A 21,668-nucleotide genomic window follows, 5' to 3' on the forward strand; every position below is an offset into this window, starting at 1 on the left:
AAAGTAATGTCTCTGCTTTTCAATATGCTATCTAGGTTGCTCATAATTTTCTTCCAAGGAGTAAGCGTCTTTTAATTTCACGGCTGCAGTCACCATCTGCAGTGATTTTGGAGCCCCCCAAAGTAAAGTCTGACACTGTTTCCACTGTTTCCCCATCTATTTCCCATGAACTGATAGGACCAGATGCCATGATCTTCGTTTTCTGAATGTTGAGCTTTAAGCCAACTTTTTCACTCTCCTCTTTCACTTTCATCAAGAGGCTTTTTAGCTCCTCTTCACTTTCTGCCATAAGGGTGGTGTCATCTGCATATCTGAGGTGATTGATATTTCTCCCGGCAATCTTGATTCCAGCTTGTGTTTCTTCCAGCCCAGTGTTTCTCATGATGTACTCTGCATAGAAGTTAAATAAGCAGGGTGACAATATACAGCCTTGATGTACTCCTTTTCCTATTTGTAACCAGTCTGTTGTTCCGTGTCCAGTTCTAACTGTTGCTTCTTGACCTGCATATAGGTTTCTCAAGAGGCAGGTCAGGTGGTCTGGTATTCCTATCTCTTTCAGAATTTTCCACAGTTGATTGTGATCCACACAGTCAAAGGCTTTGGCATAGTCAATAAAGCAGAAATAGATGTTTTTCTGGAACTGTCTTGCTTTTTCGATAATCCAGTGGATGTTGGCAATTTGATCTCTTGTTCCTCTGTGTTTTTTAAAACCAGCTTGAACATCTGGAAGTTCATGGTTCACGTATTGCTGAAGCCTGGCTTGGAGAATTTTGAGCATTACTTGACTAGCATGTGAGATGAGTGCAGTTGTGCGGTAGTTTGAGCATTCTTTGGCATTGCCTTTCTTTGGGATTGGAATGAAAACTGACCTTTTCCAGTCCTGTGGCCATTGCTGAGTTTTCGAAATTTGCTGGCATATATGTGATTATAAATTTGGAAAAATGCTGTGAAGTTAGGGAGTAAATATTGTTGTGAGTTAGTGATGTTGGGTAAGACCCGAGGAGGTAACATCTGTTATTGAAAGCTATTAGAGAAAATTGGGGTAGCTACAATTTATTTTCATACATCTCTCTGTGTGTATATGGGTACATAAATATTTCTAGTGTTCCTTTTCTCTTGTGATTTAATTTTTTACTTTTTGTTAATAGTTTTAAATTTTATTTTATCTTTCCTTTTGCTGTAAGCCACCTTATTACTTTTTAGGTTATGGTTAGAATTAATATCTGTCTATCTAGGTGGTCTACATTTCAACTTTGTTCACTGGTTTTTTAGCAGCATCTTTCTGGATACTTTATCAATAATCCAAGTTGCTCTTTTATTTTTTGGATTACTTCTTGGAGATGGTCTCTCTTAGATTCTTTTTGTTTATTTTAAGTTTATTTATTTATAACTGGAGGATAGTTGCTTTATCATGTTGTGTTGGTTTCTGCCATATATCAACATAAATCAGCCATAGGTAGGTTCTCTTAGATTCTTATCTTTTATCATTAAGCCCTTTGATTTTCTAATTTTTGACAGACACTTTACATTATTTATAGATTTTTTTCCTTTCTTTTTTGCCATGTGAGATCTTAGTTCCTCAACCAGGGATCAGATCTGTGTGTTCTGTATTGCAAGCACAGAGTCTTAACTCTTGGGCCACCAGAAAAGTTCCACATTGTTTATAAATTTTCTTTATCTAGCATTCTTTAGATTATAACAGTCATGAAAAATAGGAAGGTGTCCTCTTTCTGGAAATTAGTGAGTCTACTTATTAGAAGTAAACAATATAAAAAACCAAATATTCCAATGATAGACCTGTTTCAGCTCATTTCCCATTTCTTCAGTGTTTTATTTTCTTTATTTTTCCCTTGTCTTAGGATTTTACATATTGTACCATTCTCTTTACTCTACTCCTCTGTAGTCAAAAGAATTTAAAAACAACATCCTTGGTTTAGTTACAAACCTGGTGTCAAGAAAACTGTTTTATACCATAAGCAGTTATTTTTTATTTATCATGTATGAATTAGGTAAGAACAAACCAGTTAGATGATATTAAAAGCAAGTGATATGTAATATGTTCATTTTTTTCTTCTTAAAGATACAATAAAAGGGAAGAAGACTTTCCTAGTCTAAGAGAATATAATGATTTCCTGGAAGAAGTGGAAGAAATTGGTATGTATTTAATACTTGTATTTTGGTATGCTAGCCTGTATGCTTTTATGTTTTAGATGCCTAAGAGAGTATCTCATATAAAAGTCTCTGACAAATTTTGCTGTGGTAGGTGATGTTTCAGTTCAGTTCAGTCGCTCAGTCGTGTCCGACTCTTTGCGACCCCATGAATCGCAGCACTCCAGGCCTCCCTGTCCATCACCATTTCCTGGAGTTCACTCAGACTCACGTCCATCGAGTCCATGATGCCATCCAGCCATCTCATCCTCTGTCATCCCCTTCTCCTCCTGCCCCCAATCCCTCCCGGCATCAAAGTCTTTTCCAATGAGTCAACTCTTTGCATGAGGTGGCCAAAGTACTAGAGTTTCAGCTTTAGCATCATTCCTTCCAAAGAAATCCCAGGGTTGATCTCCTTCAGAATGGACTGGTTGGATCTCCTTGCAGTCCAAGGGACTCTCAAGTCTTCTCCAACACCACAGTTCAAAAGCATCAGTTCTTTGGTGCTCTGCCTTCTTCACAGTCCAACTCTCACATCCATACATGACCACAGGAAAAACCATAGCCTTGACTAGACGGACCTTAGTCAGCAAAGTAATGTCTCTGCTTTTGAATATACTATCTAGGTTGATCATCACTTTTCTTCCAAGGAGTAAGCGTCTTTTAATTTCATGGCTGCAGTCACCATCTGCAGTGATTTTGGAGCCCCCAACAATAAAGTCTGACACTGTTTCCACTGTTTCCCCATCTATTGCCCATGAAGTGATGCGACCGGATGCCATGATCTTCGTTTTCTGAATGTTGAGCTTTAAGCCAACTTTTTCATTCTCCTCTTTGACTTTCATCAAGAGGCTTTTTAGCTCCTCTTCACTTTCCATTGTACCTAAAACACATACTTAAGTAATGAACATTTTGTCTTAGGGAAAATATGATGAATAGAGGTACTACTACTTTATAGCTGAGAAGAAAGGTATATATATGTGTATATATTTTCTGTATGTTGATGTATTAGAATAAATGAGAAAATGCTCAGTTTTAAAAAACAGAATTTCCATTGTCTGTATCCATGGTGATTAAAGCCATAAGTTGTTTATTCATCATTTATGATTCTGTGCATGCAGTAATTTGAAAATATTATGAAGTAGTTGAATGTTGAAGTGACATTCTGTTATTCAGTGTTACTGTAGAATCAGAAGGTAGAGTAATCTTAGTGCTTATTCTTTCTCTTGTGATTAGTCTAAAAGAAGCTTTCATCAAAAGAAAGCATTGTTTCTGTTTTTTTAAATTTAAAATTTTATTTATTTTTAATTGAAGGATAACTGTTTTGCAGTACTGTGTTGGTTTCTGCCATACATCAACATGCATCAGCCATAAGTATACATATGTCCCTCCTTTTCCTGCTTTCTTAAATAAGATTTTGGAGATACTACAAAGTCTGAAATTGCTATAATTATTATATTATATTAATATAATATATTATTATAATAATATATTATTAATATATAATATTATATTATTATTGCCATAATTATTATTACTTAATCTAGGTTTGAAAATAATACAGGAGTTACCGACGATGAAAATTAGAACAAGACCAAGAGAATTAAATAATTATCTTTTTATTCTTTTCTCAAACCTGAGCGCCAAGCTATACTCACATTATTTCTTAAAATAGAATTATAATACAATTTATTATTCTGTAAAATATTTATATATGGTAAATTTTTTAGACTATTCAAATTTCTGAGGAATGGAGTATTCTAATTCTTTTCATTTCTGTATTAACTGAGAAAATCTGAAAACTTTTTATTTTGACTATTATTGAAACTTTTCTAAAATACCTAAGTTTATTTATTATATCATAGCGAGCAGCACGTACAGAACATAATTTAGCCTTTTTTTCTGGTATCTTTTAGTGCCTTGGAACCATTGCTTTTTTATTCTAATTATATTCATTGTACTTTGTATATAATCTTAGCAACCCTGAATGGCTATAGATTTTAGCTGAAAAGATGATAGATTTGGGAGTGCTAAGGTAAAGTAGAAAAGTTAGGATATAGACTGAGAAGATGAACTGAAAACAAATCTGCAAAAATGGGCAAGTGTGCAGATATGTAGGAATCTGGCTATACTTAGATATTTGGTTTAGGAAGGCAGTTGGACAACAGGCAGTAAGACAATCAGCTTACATTTATTCTAAAGGTAATGTGACTAGTCAAAAGTCTAGTCAGGCAGTGAAGGGAGAGGAGATTATAGCTGTCACAGAGCAAGTTGAATACATGGTCACAAATCCAAGCAGTCAGGTAAGATAAGTAAAATAAACTGATAGACCAAGAAGGAGGGAAAGATGGGATCTTGATTCTGGAACAAGATTTTGGTTGAGCCATGATTTTAAAAACTACATTTTTGTTTTTTTTTTGCTGTGACATTAATTAATTTGGAGATATGAACCACCTGAGGGCCTGTAGGTAAAATCATGTCCAGAAGTGGGAGGTAGGAGTGACAGGTAAGAGCAAATCTGAATATTAGGGCTTACAGTACTGTCATTTTTTTCTTTGCTGGATAAGGAAACTAGCCCAGAACATTTAATTTGAAAGTGATTCTGCTAATATGTATATTCATGAAGGACTAACTTTAGTTGCAGTATGTTGACACTCCCTTAACCAAATTAGTTGACTTATTGGAGTAACTGATATTTCCCAGTCCTTCTATAACATGAACTGACTGATGATTGAAGCATAATCAGTCCGTAATGTATCCTGTCCATTAGAAGATGTCTTTAAGTATACTTCTGTACTTCTCTCACCAGTTCAGTTATATATAAAGTTGATTGCATAGGTAATCAAACCTTCTTATGCCAGCTGTACTTTTTAATTGTAATTAATTTAAGTAGTTTGTAAGACTGGAAAAATTATAGAACTTTAGAAGGATTCTATTTCTGAAGTCCTTGATCCACTTGAAAAAAATGGGAACTGAACAATATAGATAACGCTTATGCTTTATACAAGAAGGAAGCAGAATTCCCATTAAAAACTGTACCTTAACTGTGTGTTATTACATTAGAGAGTGATTATACACTTAGTGCATATGCTTTAAGTTAAAATAAAGTGTTCAAGGAGTGTGTATATATGTTTCACCTCTTTGGCAGACTTTTTAAAGTAATCCGCTACTGATCCTGATCATGTTGGACAAAGAGCAGTTCTTTTGCATTTGAAAATATTGGTGAAGTTTGGGACTTAGCCTCATAGTTTATTTTCTGAACTTCAGCTCAACTCAGCAAATATTGTTCTCTGTGAATTATTTACTTGCTGAGAATATATCATCTTTGTTTTCAATAAGTTCATATTCTAAAGGGAGAGATAATTATGAAATTATAATTTAATGTGAAGGTAGTATGGGCATTTATTTATAAAGTATTTCAGGAGTATAGATAGCAAAACAATTCAGCATTAGGAAGTAGAGGTAAAGTTTGAACCACAGAACACACAATCTTAAAAGATTAATAGTTTACCAGGTGGAAAGAGGATGGAAGAATGTTTGTAGCAAAGACAAAGTCACAGAAATACATGTTGAGCATGTTAGATAATGTCAATTCAGTTCAGACGCTCAGTTGTGTCCAACTCTTTGCGACCCCATTAATCGCAGCACGCCAGGCCTCCCTGTCCATCACCAACTCCTGGAGTTCACTCAGATTCACGTCCATCGAGTCAGTGATGCCATCCAGCCATCTCATCCTCTGTCTTCCCCTTCTCCTCCCTGCCCCCAATCCCTCCCAGCATCAAAGTTTTTTCCAATGAGTCAACTCTTCGCATGAGGTGGCCAAAGTACTGGAGCTTCAGCTTTAGCATCATTCCTTCCAAAGAAATCCCAGGGCTGATCTCCTTCAGAATGGATTGGTTGGATCTCCTTGCAGTCCAAGGGACTCTCAAGAGTCTTCTCCAACACCACAGATCAAAAGCATCAATTCTTTGGTGCCCAGCCTTCTTCACAGTCCAACTCTCACATCCATACGTGACTACTGGGAAAACCATAGCCTTGACTAGACGGTCCTTAGTCGGCAAAGTAATGTCTCTGCTTTTGAATATGCTATCTAGGTTGGTCATAACTTTTCGTCCAAGGAGTAAGCATCTTTTAATTTCATGGCTGCAGTCACCATCTGCAGTGATTTTGGAGCCCAAAAAAATAAAGTCTGACACTGTTTCCACTGTTTCCCCATCTATTTCCCATGAAGTGATGGGACTGGATGCCCTGATCTTCATTTTCCGAATGTTGAGCTTTAAGCCAACTTTTTCACTCTCCTCTTTCACTTTCATCAAGAGGTTTTTTAGTTCCTCTTCACTTTCTGCCATAAGGGTGGTGTCATTTGCATATCTGAGGTTATTGATATTTCTCCTGGCAATCTTGATTCCAGCTTGTGTTTCTTCCAGCCCAGCGTTTCTCATGATGTACTCTGCATATAAGTTAAATAAGCAGGGTGACAATATACAGCCTTGACGTACTCCTTTTCCTATTTGTAATCAGTCTGTTGTTCCATGTCCAGTTCTAACTGTTGCTTCCTGACCTGCATACAGATTTCTCAAGAGGCAGGTCAGGTGGTCTGGTATTCCCATCTCTTTCAGAATTTTCCACAGTTTATTGTGATCCACACAGTCAAAGGCTTTGGCATAGTCAATAAAGCAGAAATAGATGTTTTTCTGGAAGTCTCTTGCTTTTTCCATGATCCCGTGGATGTTGGCAATTTGATCTCTCGTTCCTCTGTGTTTTCTAAAACCAGCTTGAACATCTGGAAGTTCACGGTTCATGTATTACTGAAGCCTGGCTTGGAGTATTTTGAGCATTACTTGACTAGCATGTGAGATGAGTGCAGTTGTGCGGTAGTTTGAGTATTCTTTTGCATTGCCTTTGTTTGGGATTGGAATGAAAACTGACCTTTTCCAGTCCGGTGGCCACTGCTGAGTTTTCCAAAATTGCTGGCATATTGAATGCAGCACTTTCACAGCATCATCTTTTAGGATTTGAAATAGCTCTACTGAAATTCCATCACTTCCACTAGCTTTGTTCGTAGTGATGCTTTCTAAGGCCCACTTGACTTCATGTTCCAGGATGTCTGTCTCTAGATGAGTGATCATACCATCATGATTATCCTGGTCTTGAAGATGTTTTTTGTACAGTTCTTCTGTGTATTCTTGCCATCTCTTCTTAATATCTTCTGCTTCTGTTAGGTCCATACCATTTCTGTCCTTTATTGAGCCCAACTTTGCATGACATGTTCCCTTGGTATTTCTAATTTTCTTGAAGAGATCTTTAGACTTTCCCATTCTGTTGTTTTCTTCTATTTCTTTGCATTGATCACTGAGGAAGACTTTCTTATGTCTTCTTCGTATTCTTTGGAACTCTGCATTCAAGTGCTTATATCTTTCCTTTTCTCCTTTGCTTTTCGCTTCTCTTCTTTTCACAGCTATTGGTAAGGCCTCCCCAGACAGCCATTTTGTGTTTTTGCATTTTTTTTCCATGGGGATGGGCTTGATCCCTGTCTCTGTACAATGGCACGAACCTCATTCCATATATCATCAGGCACTCTATCTATCAGATCTAGTCCCTTAAATCTACTTCTCACTTCCACTGTATAATCATAAGGGATTTGATTTAGGTCATACCTGAATGGTCTAGCAGTTTTCCCTACTTTCTTCAGTTTGAGTCTCAATTTGGTAATAAGGAGTTCATGATCTGAGCCACAGTCAGCTCCTGGTCTTGTTTTTGTTGACTGTATAGAGCTTCTCCATCTGTGGCTGCAAGGAATATGATCAGTCTGATTTCGGTGTTGACCATCTGGTAATGTCCACATGTAGAATCTTCTCTTGTGTTGTTGGAAGAGGGTGTTTGCTATTACCAGTGCATTTTTTTGGCAAAACACTATTAGTCTTTGCCCTGCTTCATTCTACATTCCAAAGCCAAATTTGCCTGTTACTCCAGGTGTTTCTTGACTTCCTACTTTTGCATTCCAGTCGCCTATAATGAAAAGAACATCTTTTTTGGGTGTTAGTTCCAATCTGTTATAGGTAGATAGAACCAGAGGAGTGACTAACCGACTGGACCTTGGTTAATGAGGGCTTTGTAAGCTAGATTGTAAGGGTTAAGATTTTATTTCGTGGCTAGTAGAGAGGCAGCAGAATATTGAGGTGAAAGTGAAACTGAAAGTGAAAGTCACTAGGTCATGTCCAACTCTTTGCAACTCCATGGAATATACAGTTCATGGAATTCTCTAAACCACAATACTGGAGTGGGAGGTCTTTCCCTTCTCCAGGGAATCTTCCCAACCCAGGGATCAAACCTAGGTCTTCCACATTGCAGGCAGATTCTTTACCAGCTGAGCCACAAGGGAAACCTGAATATTGTGGTACTGATGTGGAATACTGACAGGAGATAGCGCGAGGCTGTGAAACCATTTTTAGGGGCAGTAGCAACAATTTGGGTAAGTGCTTAGAGTAGGTTTCAGTATTGACCATCTGGTGATGTCCATGTGTACATCAGTATCACAATAGAGGACTCTACATGTTGATATCACCAGATGGTCAATAATGAAGTCAGATTGATTATATTCTTTGCAGCCAAAGATGGAGAAGCTCTATACAGTCAGCAAAAATGAGACTGGGAGCTGACTGTGGCTCAGATCATGAACTCTTTATTGACAAATTCAACCTTAAATTGAGGAAAAGTAGGGAAAACCACTAGACCATTCAGGTATAACCTAAATCAAATCCCTTATGATTAGACAGTGGAAATGACAAATAGATTTAAGGGACTAGATCTGATAGAGTGCCTGATGAACTGTGGACAGAGGTTCCTGACATTGTACAGGAAACAGGAATGAAGACCATCCCCAAGAAAAAGAAATGCAAAAAAGGAAAACGCTTGTTTGAGGAAGCACAAATAGCTGTGAAAAGAAGGGAAGTGAAAGGCAGAGAAGAAAAGGAAAGATATACCCATTTAAATGCAGATTTCCAAAGAATAGCAAGGAGAGATAAGAAAGCCTTCCTCAGTGATCAGTGCAAAGAAATAGAGGAAAACAATAGAATGGGAAAGACTAGAGATCTCTTCAAGAAAATTAGAAATACCAAGGGAACATTTTATGCAAAGATGGGCTCGATAAAGGACAGAAATAATACGGACCTAACAGAAGCAGAAGATATTAAGAAGAGGTGGCGAAATACACAAAAGAACTATACAAAAAAGATCTTCACGACCCAGATGATCACGATGGTGTGATCCCTCACCCAGAGCCAGACATCCTGGAATGTGAAGTCAAATGGACCTTAGGAAGCATCACTATGAACAAAGCTAGTGTAGGTGATGGAATTCCGGTTGAGCTGTTTCAGATCCTCAAGGATGATGCTGTGAAAGTGCTGCACTCAATATGCCAGCAGATTTGGAAAACTCAGCAGTGGCCACTGGACTGGAAAAGGTCAGTTTTCATTCCAATCCCAAAGAACGGCAAGGCCAAAGAATGCTCAAACTACCACACAATTGCACTCATCTCACATGCTAGTAAAATAATGCTCAAAATTCTGCAAGTCAGGCTTCAACAATACATGAACCATGAACTTCCTGATGTTCAAGCTGGTTTTAGAAAAGGCAGAGGAACCAGAGATCAAATTGCCAGCATCTTCTGGATCATGGAAAAAGAAAGAGAGTTCCAGAAAAACATCTAATTTTGCTTTATTGACAATACAAAGCCTTTAACTGTGTGGATCATAACCAACTGTGGAAAATTCTGAAAGAGATGGGAATACTAGACCACCTGACTTGCCTCTTGAGAAATCTGTATGCAGGTCAATAAGCTACAGTTAGAATTGGACATGGAATAACAGACTAGTTCCAAATAGGAAAAGGAGTACGTCAAGTCTATATAGTGTCACGCTGCTTGTTTAACTTATATGCAGAGTACATCATGCGAAATGCTGGGGTGCATGAAGCAGAGCCTGGAATCAAGATTACCAGAAGAAATATCAATAACCTCAGATATGCAGATGATAGCACCCTATGGCAGAAAGCCTAGAAGAACTAAAGATCCTCTTGATGAAAATGAAAGAGCAGAGCGAAAACGTTGGCTTAAAGCTCAACATTCAAAAAACTAAGATCATGGCATCCGGTCCCATCACCTCATGGGAAATAGATGTGGAAACAGTGGCAACAGTGACAGACTATTTTCTTGGCCTCCAAAATCACTGAAAATGGTAACTACAGCCATAAGATTAAAAAGACACTTGCTCCTTGGCAGTAAACGCATGATGAACCTAGACAGCATATTAAAAAGCATTACTTTGCTAACAAAGGTGCGTATAGTCAAAGCTGTGGTTTTTGCAGTAGTCACCAAAGGATGTCAGAGTTGAACTAGAATGAAAGCTGAGCGCTGAAGAATTGATGGCTTTGAACTGTGGTGTTGGAGAAGACTCTTGCACTTCTTGGACTTCAGGGTCCCTTGGACTGCAAGGAGTTCCAACAAGTCCATTGTAAAGGAGATCATTCCAGAGTTTTCAAAGGAAGGTCTGATGCCGAAGCTGCATCTCCAATACTTTGGCCACCTGATGCGAAAAACACACTCATTGGAAAAGACCCTGATGCTGGGAAAGATTGAAGGTGGGAGGGGAAGGGGACAACAGAGGATGAGGTGATTGGATGGCTTCACTGACACAGTGGACATGAGTTTGAGTAAACTCTGGGAGTTGGTGATGGACAGGGAGGCCTGGCGTCCTGCAGTTCATGGGGTCGCATAGAGTTGGACATGACTGAGCGACTGAACTGAACTGAACTGAACTTACTGCCTGAGCCACCAGGGAAGAACAAACTAGAATAGGTAGTAACTGAGAGAGATAGTTAAAAGGGATGTTTTAGGGCTAGAGTATTTGAGTGAATAATTTCATGTAAGAAGTGAGTTAAGAAAGTATAGACTAGGATGAATTGCAGTTATTCTTACCTTGAGCAGTTGTATGGTATTAATCTAGAAAATAAAAGTGGGAGAAGTGGCATTATTTTTTACTGTTTTGTTGGGTGGAGAGTATGGAAATGAGGGAAAGACCAGTTTCTGCCCCTTTAAGTTTTGTTAGGGTGTGACTCCCACCACTTACTTAAGTGTCATTGTTCTGATTGTTATGATATAAATAAAAGCTTTTTTTTTAGACTTCCTTTTAAAATCTTGTTTCAGTAGCTGTTCATTTTGTGTCTTATTCATTCTTTTAAAGATGATTAGTTAGATGTTTGTGATATCTGTATTGAGTATCTCTGTGTTAATCAAAAGCATAGTTTTCGCAACTCTTGGGATAGGCATTTTAATCTATTTTGCATATGGAGAGGAGCCACAGAGAGTTTTAACTGTTGTTCTGGAGATCACATTGCTAATATATAATGTAGCCAGACTTTGAACATAGGTTTTCCTAACTCATAGAGCCCATCAAAGTACTTGGTAGTCTCAGAGACTACCAAGTTAATAGCCTGAGTCTAGAATATGGAGTGCTGATTAGTAGAAGAGTTGGAGGAGATAAAAATCTATATATTGGAGCTATAATTTTGAAGGATCTTAAAGAAGTTTGGTAGGAAGGAAGATAGGAAGGTGCTATTGAGGTTAGAGTGAAAAGAATAAAGTTGGTAGGATGGCTAAGGAGTCAGTGTTTGAGGATTTATAAATTAGGGATCAGTCACTGTTATAGAAATTCATTATGAACCCTTTGAATATGATGAATATAAAAACTTTAGAACACTATAATTTTGAGTAGTGGCATAAAAAATTACAATAGAAGGGGGCACATATGAAGATGGACTTTCTTATAGCTTTGACAATGGGCCCTTTTCTGTGGTTATGACAATCTAAACATAAAAATTCTTGTTCCTTTTGGCCTCAGGGATTATCTCAAAGGTTTGTCCTTAGTTACATAATAAACATATTATTCTTTTGGTTTAGGGTATTTTTGTTTTAAAAGGGTGAGAATGTCCTAAGGGCTTTAATTATGAATTCTGGATGTCAAAAGGACTGCAGAATTGCACTTAAATAACATTAAATCTTTCAGAAAATACAGTAGGTTTTTTGTTGGGTTTTAATACTTGACTGAAGACAGGTCAACATCTGAGCTAAGCCAGTAACCAGGATAGATAAAAGACCAAATAATTGTTATAGAAAATTCTTTTCTTTCCTCTAAGCTCTTATACCAATCTGCTTCATTGTATCATGAATGAGACTCGCCTCATCTGATGTTTTCAAACTTGTAATCCACTTTTAGTGTTTTTCTCTCTCTTTTTGTTTTTTAAAGGAAGAGATTTGTATTACTTATGATTATGGTTTGCATCTTTTATATTGTTATTACCTTTGCTTTCTAAATTAAAAAAATGAAATAAACAAATTGGTTATTTGCATTTCATTAAAATTCATAAAATTTTTAATAAGCATAAAATAGAAGTTATCTATAACAGATCAGTTTCACTTAGAATTTAACTATACTGTTTCTAATTTCTATTTAATGAGTTTTATTCAGCACATTGTCTAGCTTGGTGATAAATTGTAATTTTTTAAAATTGCTCTAAACATTCTAATGAAGTTCAACATAGGATATCAACTTGATTAACTTTGTCAGTAGATTCATGCCATAAGAAACAAAGATTATTTTTTCCCTGTAGCTTCTCATTTGCTTACTTTGCCTTTCTAAATAATTCAATTTTATAATTATAAAGGTCATTTAAATTCAATCTGTGTTTATAAAGATAATTATAAATATTAGCATTGATTTCTTTGTTATTTTAGTGTTTTGGAAATATGATTGATATGCAATATTATATTAGTTTCAGGTGTACAGCTTAATGATTCCATATTTTTATGTATTATGAAGTGATCATTGCAATAAGACCAGTTACCATCCATAACTATAGAAAGTAATTACCCATTCCAGTACTGTTGCTTGGAAAACCCCATGGATGGAGGAGCATGGTAGGCTACAGTCCATGGGGTCACAAAGAGTTACACACGACTGAGCGACTTCACTTCACTGACTATGTTCCCTATGTACATTACATCCCTGTGATGTATAACTTATTTTAAACTGAACTTTGTACTTCTTTATCCATTTTACCTGTTTTGTCTATCCCTCCCATACCCGTATTGGTTTATTTTTTTTCCTCTTGTAATAATTCAGCAAGCATTTCTTGAGCTCTTACCAGATGTTTCTTTTTTTAATAGACTATTTTTTAGAGCAGTTTTAGATTCACAGAAAAATTAAATGAAATGTGTAGAGAGTTCCCTTATACCCCTTGTACCTCACATACACACAGACTCCCCCACTATCTGCATACCTACCTGAATGACAAATTTGTTATAATCAATGAACCTACATTAACATATTGTCATCTTCCAAGGTCCATAGTTTACATTAGGGTTTACTCTTGACATACGTTTTTTGGGTTTGGATATATATAATGGCATGTATCCTCCATTATAGTATTGTAGCTTTAGTACCCTGAAACTCCTCTGTGTTCTGCTTATTTGTCCCTTCCCCTCAGTCCTTGGGAACCACTGATCTCTTTACTGTGTCCGTAGTTTTGCTTTCTTTAGGTTGTCAGTTGAAATCATACAGTGTGTAGCCTTACCAGTTGCCTTAGTAATACACGTTTAAGTTTCCTCTATGTCTTTTCATGGTTTGATGTGCTGTGCTCAGTTGTGTCTGACTCTTTGTGACCCCATGGACTGTAGCCTGTCAGGTTCCTCTGTCCATGGGATTTTCCAGGCAAAAATACTGGAGTGGATTGCTATTCCTCCTCTGGGGGATCTTCTGACCCAGTGATTGAACCTGCATTTCTGGCATCTCCTGCATTGGCAGGCAGATTCTTTACCACTGCACCACCTGGGCTAACCCTTTGATGGCTTATTATTATTTGGTGCTTAATAATATCTCATTGTCTGGATATACTCTAGTTTATTTATCTTCTCAGACTACTGAAGGACATCTTGGTTGTTTCAGCAATGATGAATAAAGCTGCTGTAAACATTCATATGCAGGATTTTGTGTGGACATGGTTTTTAACTCCTTTGGATAAATATCAAAAAGTGCAGTTGCAGGATTGTATGATAAGAGTATGTTTCATTTTGTAAGAAACTCTCAAATTGCTTTCCAAAGTGCCATGCCATTTTGCATTCCCACTGCAGTGTATGCATGTTCCTGTTGCTCCACATCCTTGCCAGCATTTGATGTCATCATGTAGGAGCATGGATTAAAGCAGATTATTTAGGGTAGATCAAACCTGCTTATAGGTCAAACTAGAGGAAGCAGTTGTAAGTAATTGGAGAAGGAATTGAAGGGCTAATAACACAAGCATAAAGATTAGAGAAATCCAAGGGAGATCTGGACTGAATTATGAAATAGGAGAGACAGTGATGAGGACCCTTCTTTAGATGAGCTTATATTAACACTGAAAGGGGTATGGCAGTCGGCAGTACTTTAAAATATGAGTTTATATTCATATAAATTAAAAACAGTTTTTGTTCAAAGAGTTTAAATTTACATATGTAAACTTAGAAGGGAGTTCAGTTCAGTTGCTCATTCGTGTCCAATTCTTTGTGACCCCATGAATTGCAGCACGCCAGGCCTCCCTGTCCATCACCAACTCCCGGAGTTCACTCAAACTCGCATTGAGTCAGTGATGCCATCCAGCCATCTCATCCTCTGTCGTCCCCTTTTCCTCCTGCCCCCAATCCCTCCCAGCATCAGAGTCTTTTCCAGTGAGTCAACCCTTCGCATGAGGTGGCCAAAGTACTGGAGTTTCAGCTTTAGCATCATTCCTTCCAAAGAAATCCCAGGGCTGATCTCTTGGGTAGAATGGACTGGTTGGATCTCCTTGCAGTCCAAGGGACTATCAGGAGTCTTCTCCAACACCACAGTTCAAAAGCATCAATTCTTCAGCACTCAGCCTTCTTCACACTCCAACTCTCACGTCCATATATGACCACTGGAAAAACCATAGCCTTGACTAGATGGACCTTTGTTGGCAAAGTAATATCTCTGCTTTTCAATATGCTGTCTAGGGTACTCATAACTTTCCTTCCAAGGAGTAAGCGTCTTTTAATTTCATGGCTGCAGTCACCATCTGCAGTGATTTTGGAGCCCCTCAAAATAAAGTCTGACACTGTTTCCACTGTTTCCCCATCTATTTGCCATGAAGTGATGGGACCAGATGCCATGATCTTCGTTTTCTGAATGTTGAGCTTTAAGCCAACTTTTTCACTCTCCTCTTTCACTTTCATCAAGAGGCTTTTTAGTTCCTCTTCACTTTCTGCCATGTGGTGTCATCTGCATATTTGAAGTTATTGATATTTCTCCCGGCAATCTTGATTCCAGCTTGTGTTTCTTCCAGCCCAGCGATTCTCATGATGTACTCTGCATATAAGTTAAATAATCAGAGTGACAATATACAGCCTTGACGTACTCCTTTTCCCATTTGGAACCAGTCTGTTGTTCCATGTTCAGTTCTAACTGTTGCTTCCTGACCTGCAAAAAGGTTTCTCAAGAGGCAGGTCAAGTGGTCTGGTATTCCCATCTCTTTCAGAATTTTCCGCAGTTTATTGTGATCCACAGAGTCGAAGGCTTTGGCATAGTCAATAAAGCATAAATAGATGTTTTTCTGGAACTCTCTTTCTTTTTCGATGATCCAGAAGGGAGTTTATAATTAAAAGTATTTATAATTAAAATCACTTTGAATTAGAATTATAAAAAGATAGTTCTAACTTACTGAAAGTTTATCTCCTTTCTGAACATGTTTCAGTGGCTTCTCTTACTCAACTATTTCAGTCTTCAGTTTTGGAGCCAGATTATCCTTTACCTTCCCTATTAGGTTTCGACTCATATATTTCATACTTTTCCAGATCTAGACTATATGGGAAATGATTCATTCTTATGTACAGCTATGTTGAAGATTAGAATAAAACCTGTTTTTGTTAGAGAATATTTTTTATTCCTTTGGATAATTTTTCTGTTCTGGAGCTTAGATTCTTTTCAGTTTTGATTCTGACTAGTGTAGTAGATTTCAGACTTACTTTTTTTTAAATAAAAAATTTAAGCAATCTTTTTTTTATACTTTTAAAGTTAAAATGGGCAATATAAAATTCAAATCCAATGTTACTATGGCAAGTACACATATTAGATTTTTTGAGGATATTCAGATCTATAGATAATCTGTGTGATAGTCTGACAGTCTTTCCTTGTTTGGTTCAGAAAATCATAGTTGCTGAACTAGAGCTAGTTTCTATAAAGTAGGTGGTCAGTAAAAAGACACAAATGGAGCTGTAAGAAATGACAACCTGATGTATTAAGAAATCATTGTGAATGAATATTTGGTTTTTATTATCTTTGCAAGATGTATGTTGAAACTGTATTTCATGTCACTGTTTCTTTTCTCATGCAGTTTTCAACTTGACGAACAATGTGGATTTGGACAATACCAAAAAGAAAATGGAGATATACCAAAAGGAAAACAAAGATGTCATTCAGAAAAATAAGTTAAAGCTGGTTGGTGCCAAGTATTTTCTTCTTCTTTTGAATTAGAAACTAATGCTTCCACATGATACTTTAAAAAGGTTTTTCTAAACCTAGTCATATTTACAAAGAATTTAGCTGAAATTAAGGCCAGAAATACTAGTATATTTATATATGCGTATAGGTATGAGGCACACATTACTATAGCAAAAACAGTTTTGATGGCATTATTAAAATATATTCTATAAAGGAAAAATAATTGTATGCACGCAGATATTTAATTATCTAACTTACACAGTTTAGCTATCATTTCTTCAGTATAGCTTGGCTTTCTAGTTTTGGGGAAAGCAAAGGTAATTGTTTTTAAGGTGCTGTACCAGGAATTTGTAATCATTGGTAAAAATGATATAGATATGTTTGGATTACATAGCTTGAATGTTTGGATTACATAGCTTGTATTTTTGTCTTGTACTTAGATTTACTTGTTATAGTCTTCAAGTGTTTCATTAAGGCACTTCTTTCCTACAATAAAACTCTTGAGGAATTGACATTCTGTTCTGTTCATATCCAGCCTGGCTTCCTTAGAAAGGTGTCTCATTTCCGAGAGCATCAGTATGCCGTAAAAATTACTCACTTTACCCAGTAGCCTTCTTTGGGTACATCAGAAGATACAGGCACAATAGGTATGCCTGGGTAACTTGTTGCATTAACTCTGTTTGAGTTAATAAGGTTGTTCTTTCAAGTGAGTGCTTTTTCAATTTATATTTTTAAGCTAGCAAGTAATATTGAGAGTTTAAATGAACGAATGATCTAATTTTAGGCTGGTTAGTATTATTTTAAAGTAGGAATTTCTAATTAACAAAAACTTTATAATAAGTTATTGAATACAATTGACCTGTGAACAACAGGTTGACTTAACACCTGGATTATTTTCAATAGAGAATACTACTATACCACATGTTGAGAGATTGAATCCTTGATTGCAGAACCTCAGACACAGAGGGAACCACTGATAAGGAGTGCAGACTAAACTATACGTGAATTTTCAACTGTGCCAAGGCCTGGCATCCGTAATACCTCATGTTGTATAATGATTAACTTGTACTTTGTTTAATGCATGTTACAGTGTCTACATTTATTCTTCATGTTAGCGTTTAGCACCTGAATCTGTTATAACTAAGTGTTTTGGTCAGTAATTCATTATCATTTATTAATTGATCATTCTATGAGGAGCATTTTATTAGTGATACGTAGCTATTTGGTGTTGGCATAAATACAGACACAGGACCATTTTTTAAGATGGTGCAAGTTCTTGTATATCAGTAACTACAGTGTCTTTGGGTAGAGCCCAGTTCTGAAGTGGCCCAAGGAATGTGGACTATATGAATGATGTATTTATTATCCTGAGGTAGCAACTTGCCTTTAATAGCGCTGTGAATGTTGAAGTCTCACTGTTCCAAAAACATCAGAATTATATCAAAACAGGGGAAAAACTCAATCTCTTGTATAATTAGGCATATAAGATGACTCATTTCTGACAGAGAGACTATTACTGAGTTTACTGTGGAAGCTGAAGCTGCAACACTTTGGCCAACTGCTGTAAAGAGCTGACTCATTGGAAAAGATTGAGGGCAGAAGGAGAAGGGGGTGACAAAGGATGAAGTGGTTGCATGTCATCATCTACTCAATGGACATGAGTTTGAGCAAACTCTGGGAGATCGTGAAGGACAGGGAAGCCTGGCATGCTGCAGACCGTGGAGTTGCAAAGAGTCAGACATGACTTAGCGACTGAACAGCAGCAGCTACAGCAACAACAACAACAACAACAACAACAACATACATTTCAAAATGATCACCGTTATAAGTCAAGTTACCATTATGATTGTATGGTTACCGTCATGATACAAAGATACTGTATTCTTGTTGACTGTATTCCCCCACACTGCATTTTGTACCTGTGACTTATTTATTTTGTAAATGGAAGTTCATACTTAATCTTTCTCACCTATTTCTTTCATTCCCCATCCCCCTTCCCCCCAGAAACCTCCTGTTTGTTCTCTGTATCTATGACTGTTTTGTTATTTTTGGTTACTTGTTTTGTTTTTGGGATTCCAGATGTTAGTGAAATCATACAGTATTTGTCTTTCTTTGACTTTTAAAATTTTAGCATAGTACCATCTAAGTCAATCCAAATGGCAAGATTTCCTTCTTTTTTTTTAATGGCTGAGTAATATTTGATTTTATATATTACATCTTTTTTTATCCATTCTTCTGTTGATGGGTACTTAAGGTGCTTCTTTTATCTTGGCTTATTTAAATAATCCAGAAATGAATGTTGAGGAGCATATATCTTTTCAAATTAGTGTCTTGCTTTCCTTTGGATAAAAACCCAGAATTGCTTGACTGTGTCGTAGTTCTATTTTTGAGAAACCTTCTTATTTTCCATAGTACCTGAACCAGTTTACATTCCTAGGGTCCCCTTTTTTCCACATCCTTTCCAACATTTGTTATTTGTTTTCTTTTTGATGCTGACCATTCTGACATATGTGAGATGATATCTCATTGTGGTATTCATTTGCATTTCCCTGATGGTTAGTGATGTTAAGCATTTTTTCCTTTGCCTTTAGGCCATCTGTATGTCCTCTGGAAAAATGTCTGTTCAGGTTCTTTGCCCATTTTTTAACCAGGTTATTTGTGTTTTTGATGTTGAGTTCTATGAATTCTTTGTGTATTTTGGACATTAACCTCTTACCAGATTTATTCTTTGCTACCCATGCTACCTGTTTGACATGGGTAGATGTCAAAGAGCATACTACCCATGTTGTCTTGTAAGAGTTTTATGGTTTCATGTCTTACACTTAAGTCTTGAATAATCCCTTTTGAGTTTATTTTTGTTGATGGTGTGAGAAAGTAGTCCTGTTTAATTCTTTCATGTATAGCTATCTAGTTTTTCCAAAACCATTTATTGAAGAGGCTGTCGTTTTTCTTGTTGTATATTCTTGCTTCCTTTGTCATGGATTAATTGCCCATATAAGTGGGTTTACTTCTGGGCTCGCTATTCTATTCCACATTGATCTATGTGTCTGTTTTTGTACTAGTACTTTGTTTTCTTAAAGACTGTGTCTTTGTATTGTAGTTTGAAATCAGGTAGTATGATACTTTGAACTTTGCTGTTCTTTTTCAAGATTGTTTTGACTATTTGAGGTCTTTTATGTTGCCATACACACTAAAAATTATTTGTTCTAGTTCTGTGAAAAATGTGGTTGATATTTTGATAGGGATTGGACTGAATTTGTAGATTGTGTTGGGGTAGTATGGCCATTTAAAACTATTAATTGTTCATGAGCACAGTAGATCTTTCCATTTGTTTGTGTTGTCTTCAGTTTCTTTTGTCAGTGTATTACAGTTTTCTCTTTATAGGTCTTTTACTTCCTTAGATTACTTCCTAGGTATTTTATTCTTTTTGATGCAGGTGTAAATGAGATTCTTTTCTCTTTCTGATAGTTTGTTGTTAGTGTATAGAAATGCAGCAGATTTTTATAGATTAATTTTGTATACTGCAAGTTCACTGAATTCTTTGGTGAGTTCTAAGGTTTTTTGGTGGCATGTTTAGAATTTTGTATATATAGTGTCATGCCATCTTCAAACATTGACAGTTTTTGTTCTTCCTTTCCAGTGGAATTCTTTTTCTTTTTTTGATTGCTGTGGTTAGGACTTCCAATAGAATACTTCCAATACTTTATTTTTTAATAAAAGTGGCAAAAGTGAACATCCTTGTCTTGTTCCTGATCTTAGAGGAAATGCTTTCAGCTTTTCACTGTTGAGTATAAATTAGTTATGGGCTTGTCATATTTGGCCTTTATTGTTTTATGTTCATTCTGTGGCTACTTTGTTTAGAGTTTTATCATAAACGGATGTTGAATTTTATCAAAATCCCTTTTTACATCTACTGAGATGATCATATGCTTTTTATTTTTCAATTTATGAATGTGGTATGTCACATTGATTGATTTATGGGTATTGAACCATCCTTGCATTCTTGGGTATAAATCCCACATGATTATGGTATATGATCCCTTTAATGTATTGTTGAATTTGGTCATGGTGGAGAGGTCTGACACAATGTGGTCCATTGGAAAAGGGACTGGCAAACCACTTCAGTTCTTGCCTTGAGAACCCTATGAACAGTATGAAAAGGCAAAATGATAGGATACTGAAAAAGGAACTCCCCAGGTCAGTAGGTGCCCAATATGCTACTGGAGATCAGTGGAGAAACAACTCCAGAAAGAATGAAGGGATGGAGCCAGAGCAAAAACAATACCCAGCTGTGGATGTCACTGGTGATAGAAGCAAGGTTCGAAGCTGTAAAGAGCAATATTGCATAGGAACCTGGAATGTTAGGTCCATGAATCAAGGCAAGTTGGAAATGGTCAAACAGGAGATGGTGAGGGTGAATACCAACATTCTAGGAATCAGCTAACTAAAATGGACTGGAATGGGTGAATTTAACTCAGATGACCATTATACCTACTACTGCGGGCAGGAATCCCTCAGAAGAAATGGAGTAGCCATCATGGTCAACAAAAGAGTCCAAAATGCAGTACTTGGATGCAATCTCAAAAACGACAGAATGATCTCTGTTCGTTTCCAAGGCAAACCATTCAGTATCACAGTAATCCAAGTCTATGCCCCAACCAGTAACGCTGAAGAAGCTGAAGTTGAACAGTTCTATGAAGGCCTACAAGACCTTTTAGAACTAACACCCCAAAAAGATGTCCTTTTCATTATAGAGGACTGGAATGCAAAAGTAGGAAGTCAAGAAACACCTGGAGTAACAGGCAAATTTGGCCTTGGAATACCGAATGAAGCAGGGCAAAGGCTAATAGAGTTTTGCCAAGAGAACACACTGATCATAGCAAACACCCTCTTCCAACAACACAAGAGAAGACTCTACACATGGACATTACTAGATAGTCAACACCAAAACCAGATTGATTATATTCTCTGCAGCCA

General features: G+C 36.8%; 1 protein-coding gene across 5 annotated transcripts in view; it reads left to right on the forward strand.

Annotated features, from left to right (window-relative positions):
• The window catches only part of MNAT1 (MNAT1 component of CDK activating kinase), a 224,011-nt gene that overhangs the window by 51,317 nt on the left and 151,026 nt on the right, over positions 1–21,668 (forward strand). For all 5 annotated transcript variants that reach the window (XR_011258302.1, XR_011258303.1, XR_011258301.1 and 2 more), the window contains exons 3-4: positions 2,081–2,154; positions 16,585–16,688. Coding sequence is in view for 2 of the 5 variants with exons in the window: in XM_069596759.1 (XP_069452860.1) it covers positions 2,081–2,154; positions 16,585–16,688 (178 nt within the window). In the remaining 3 variants the exon portion in view is untranslated. The remainder of the gene's footprint in view (positions 1–2,080; positions 2,155–16,584; positions 16,689–21,668) is intronic.

Source organism: Ovis canadensis, chromosome 7 (assembly GCF_042477335.2).
Source record: "Ovis canadensis isolate MfBH-ARS-UI-01 breed Bighorn chromosome 7, ARS-UI_OviCan_v2, whole genome shotgun sequence".
In the NCBI taxonomy this organism is placed as follows: Eukaryota; Metazoa; Chordata; class Mammalia; order Artiodactyla; family Bovidae; genus Ovis; species Ovis canadensis.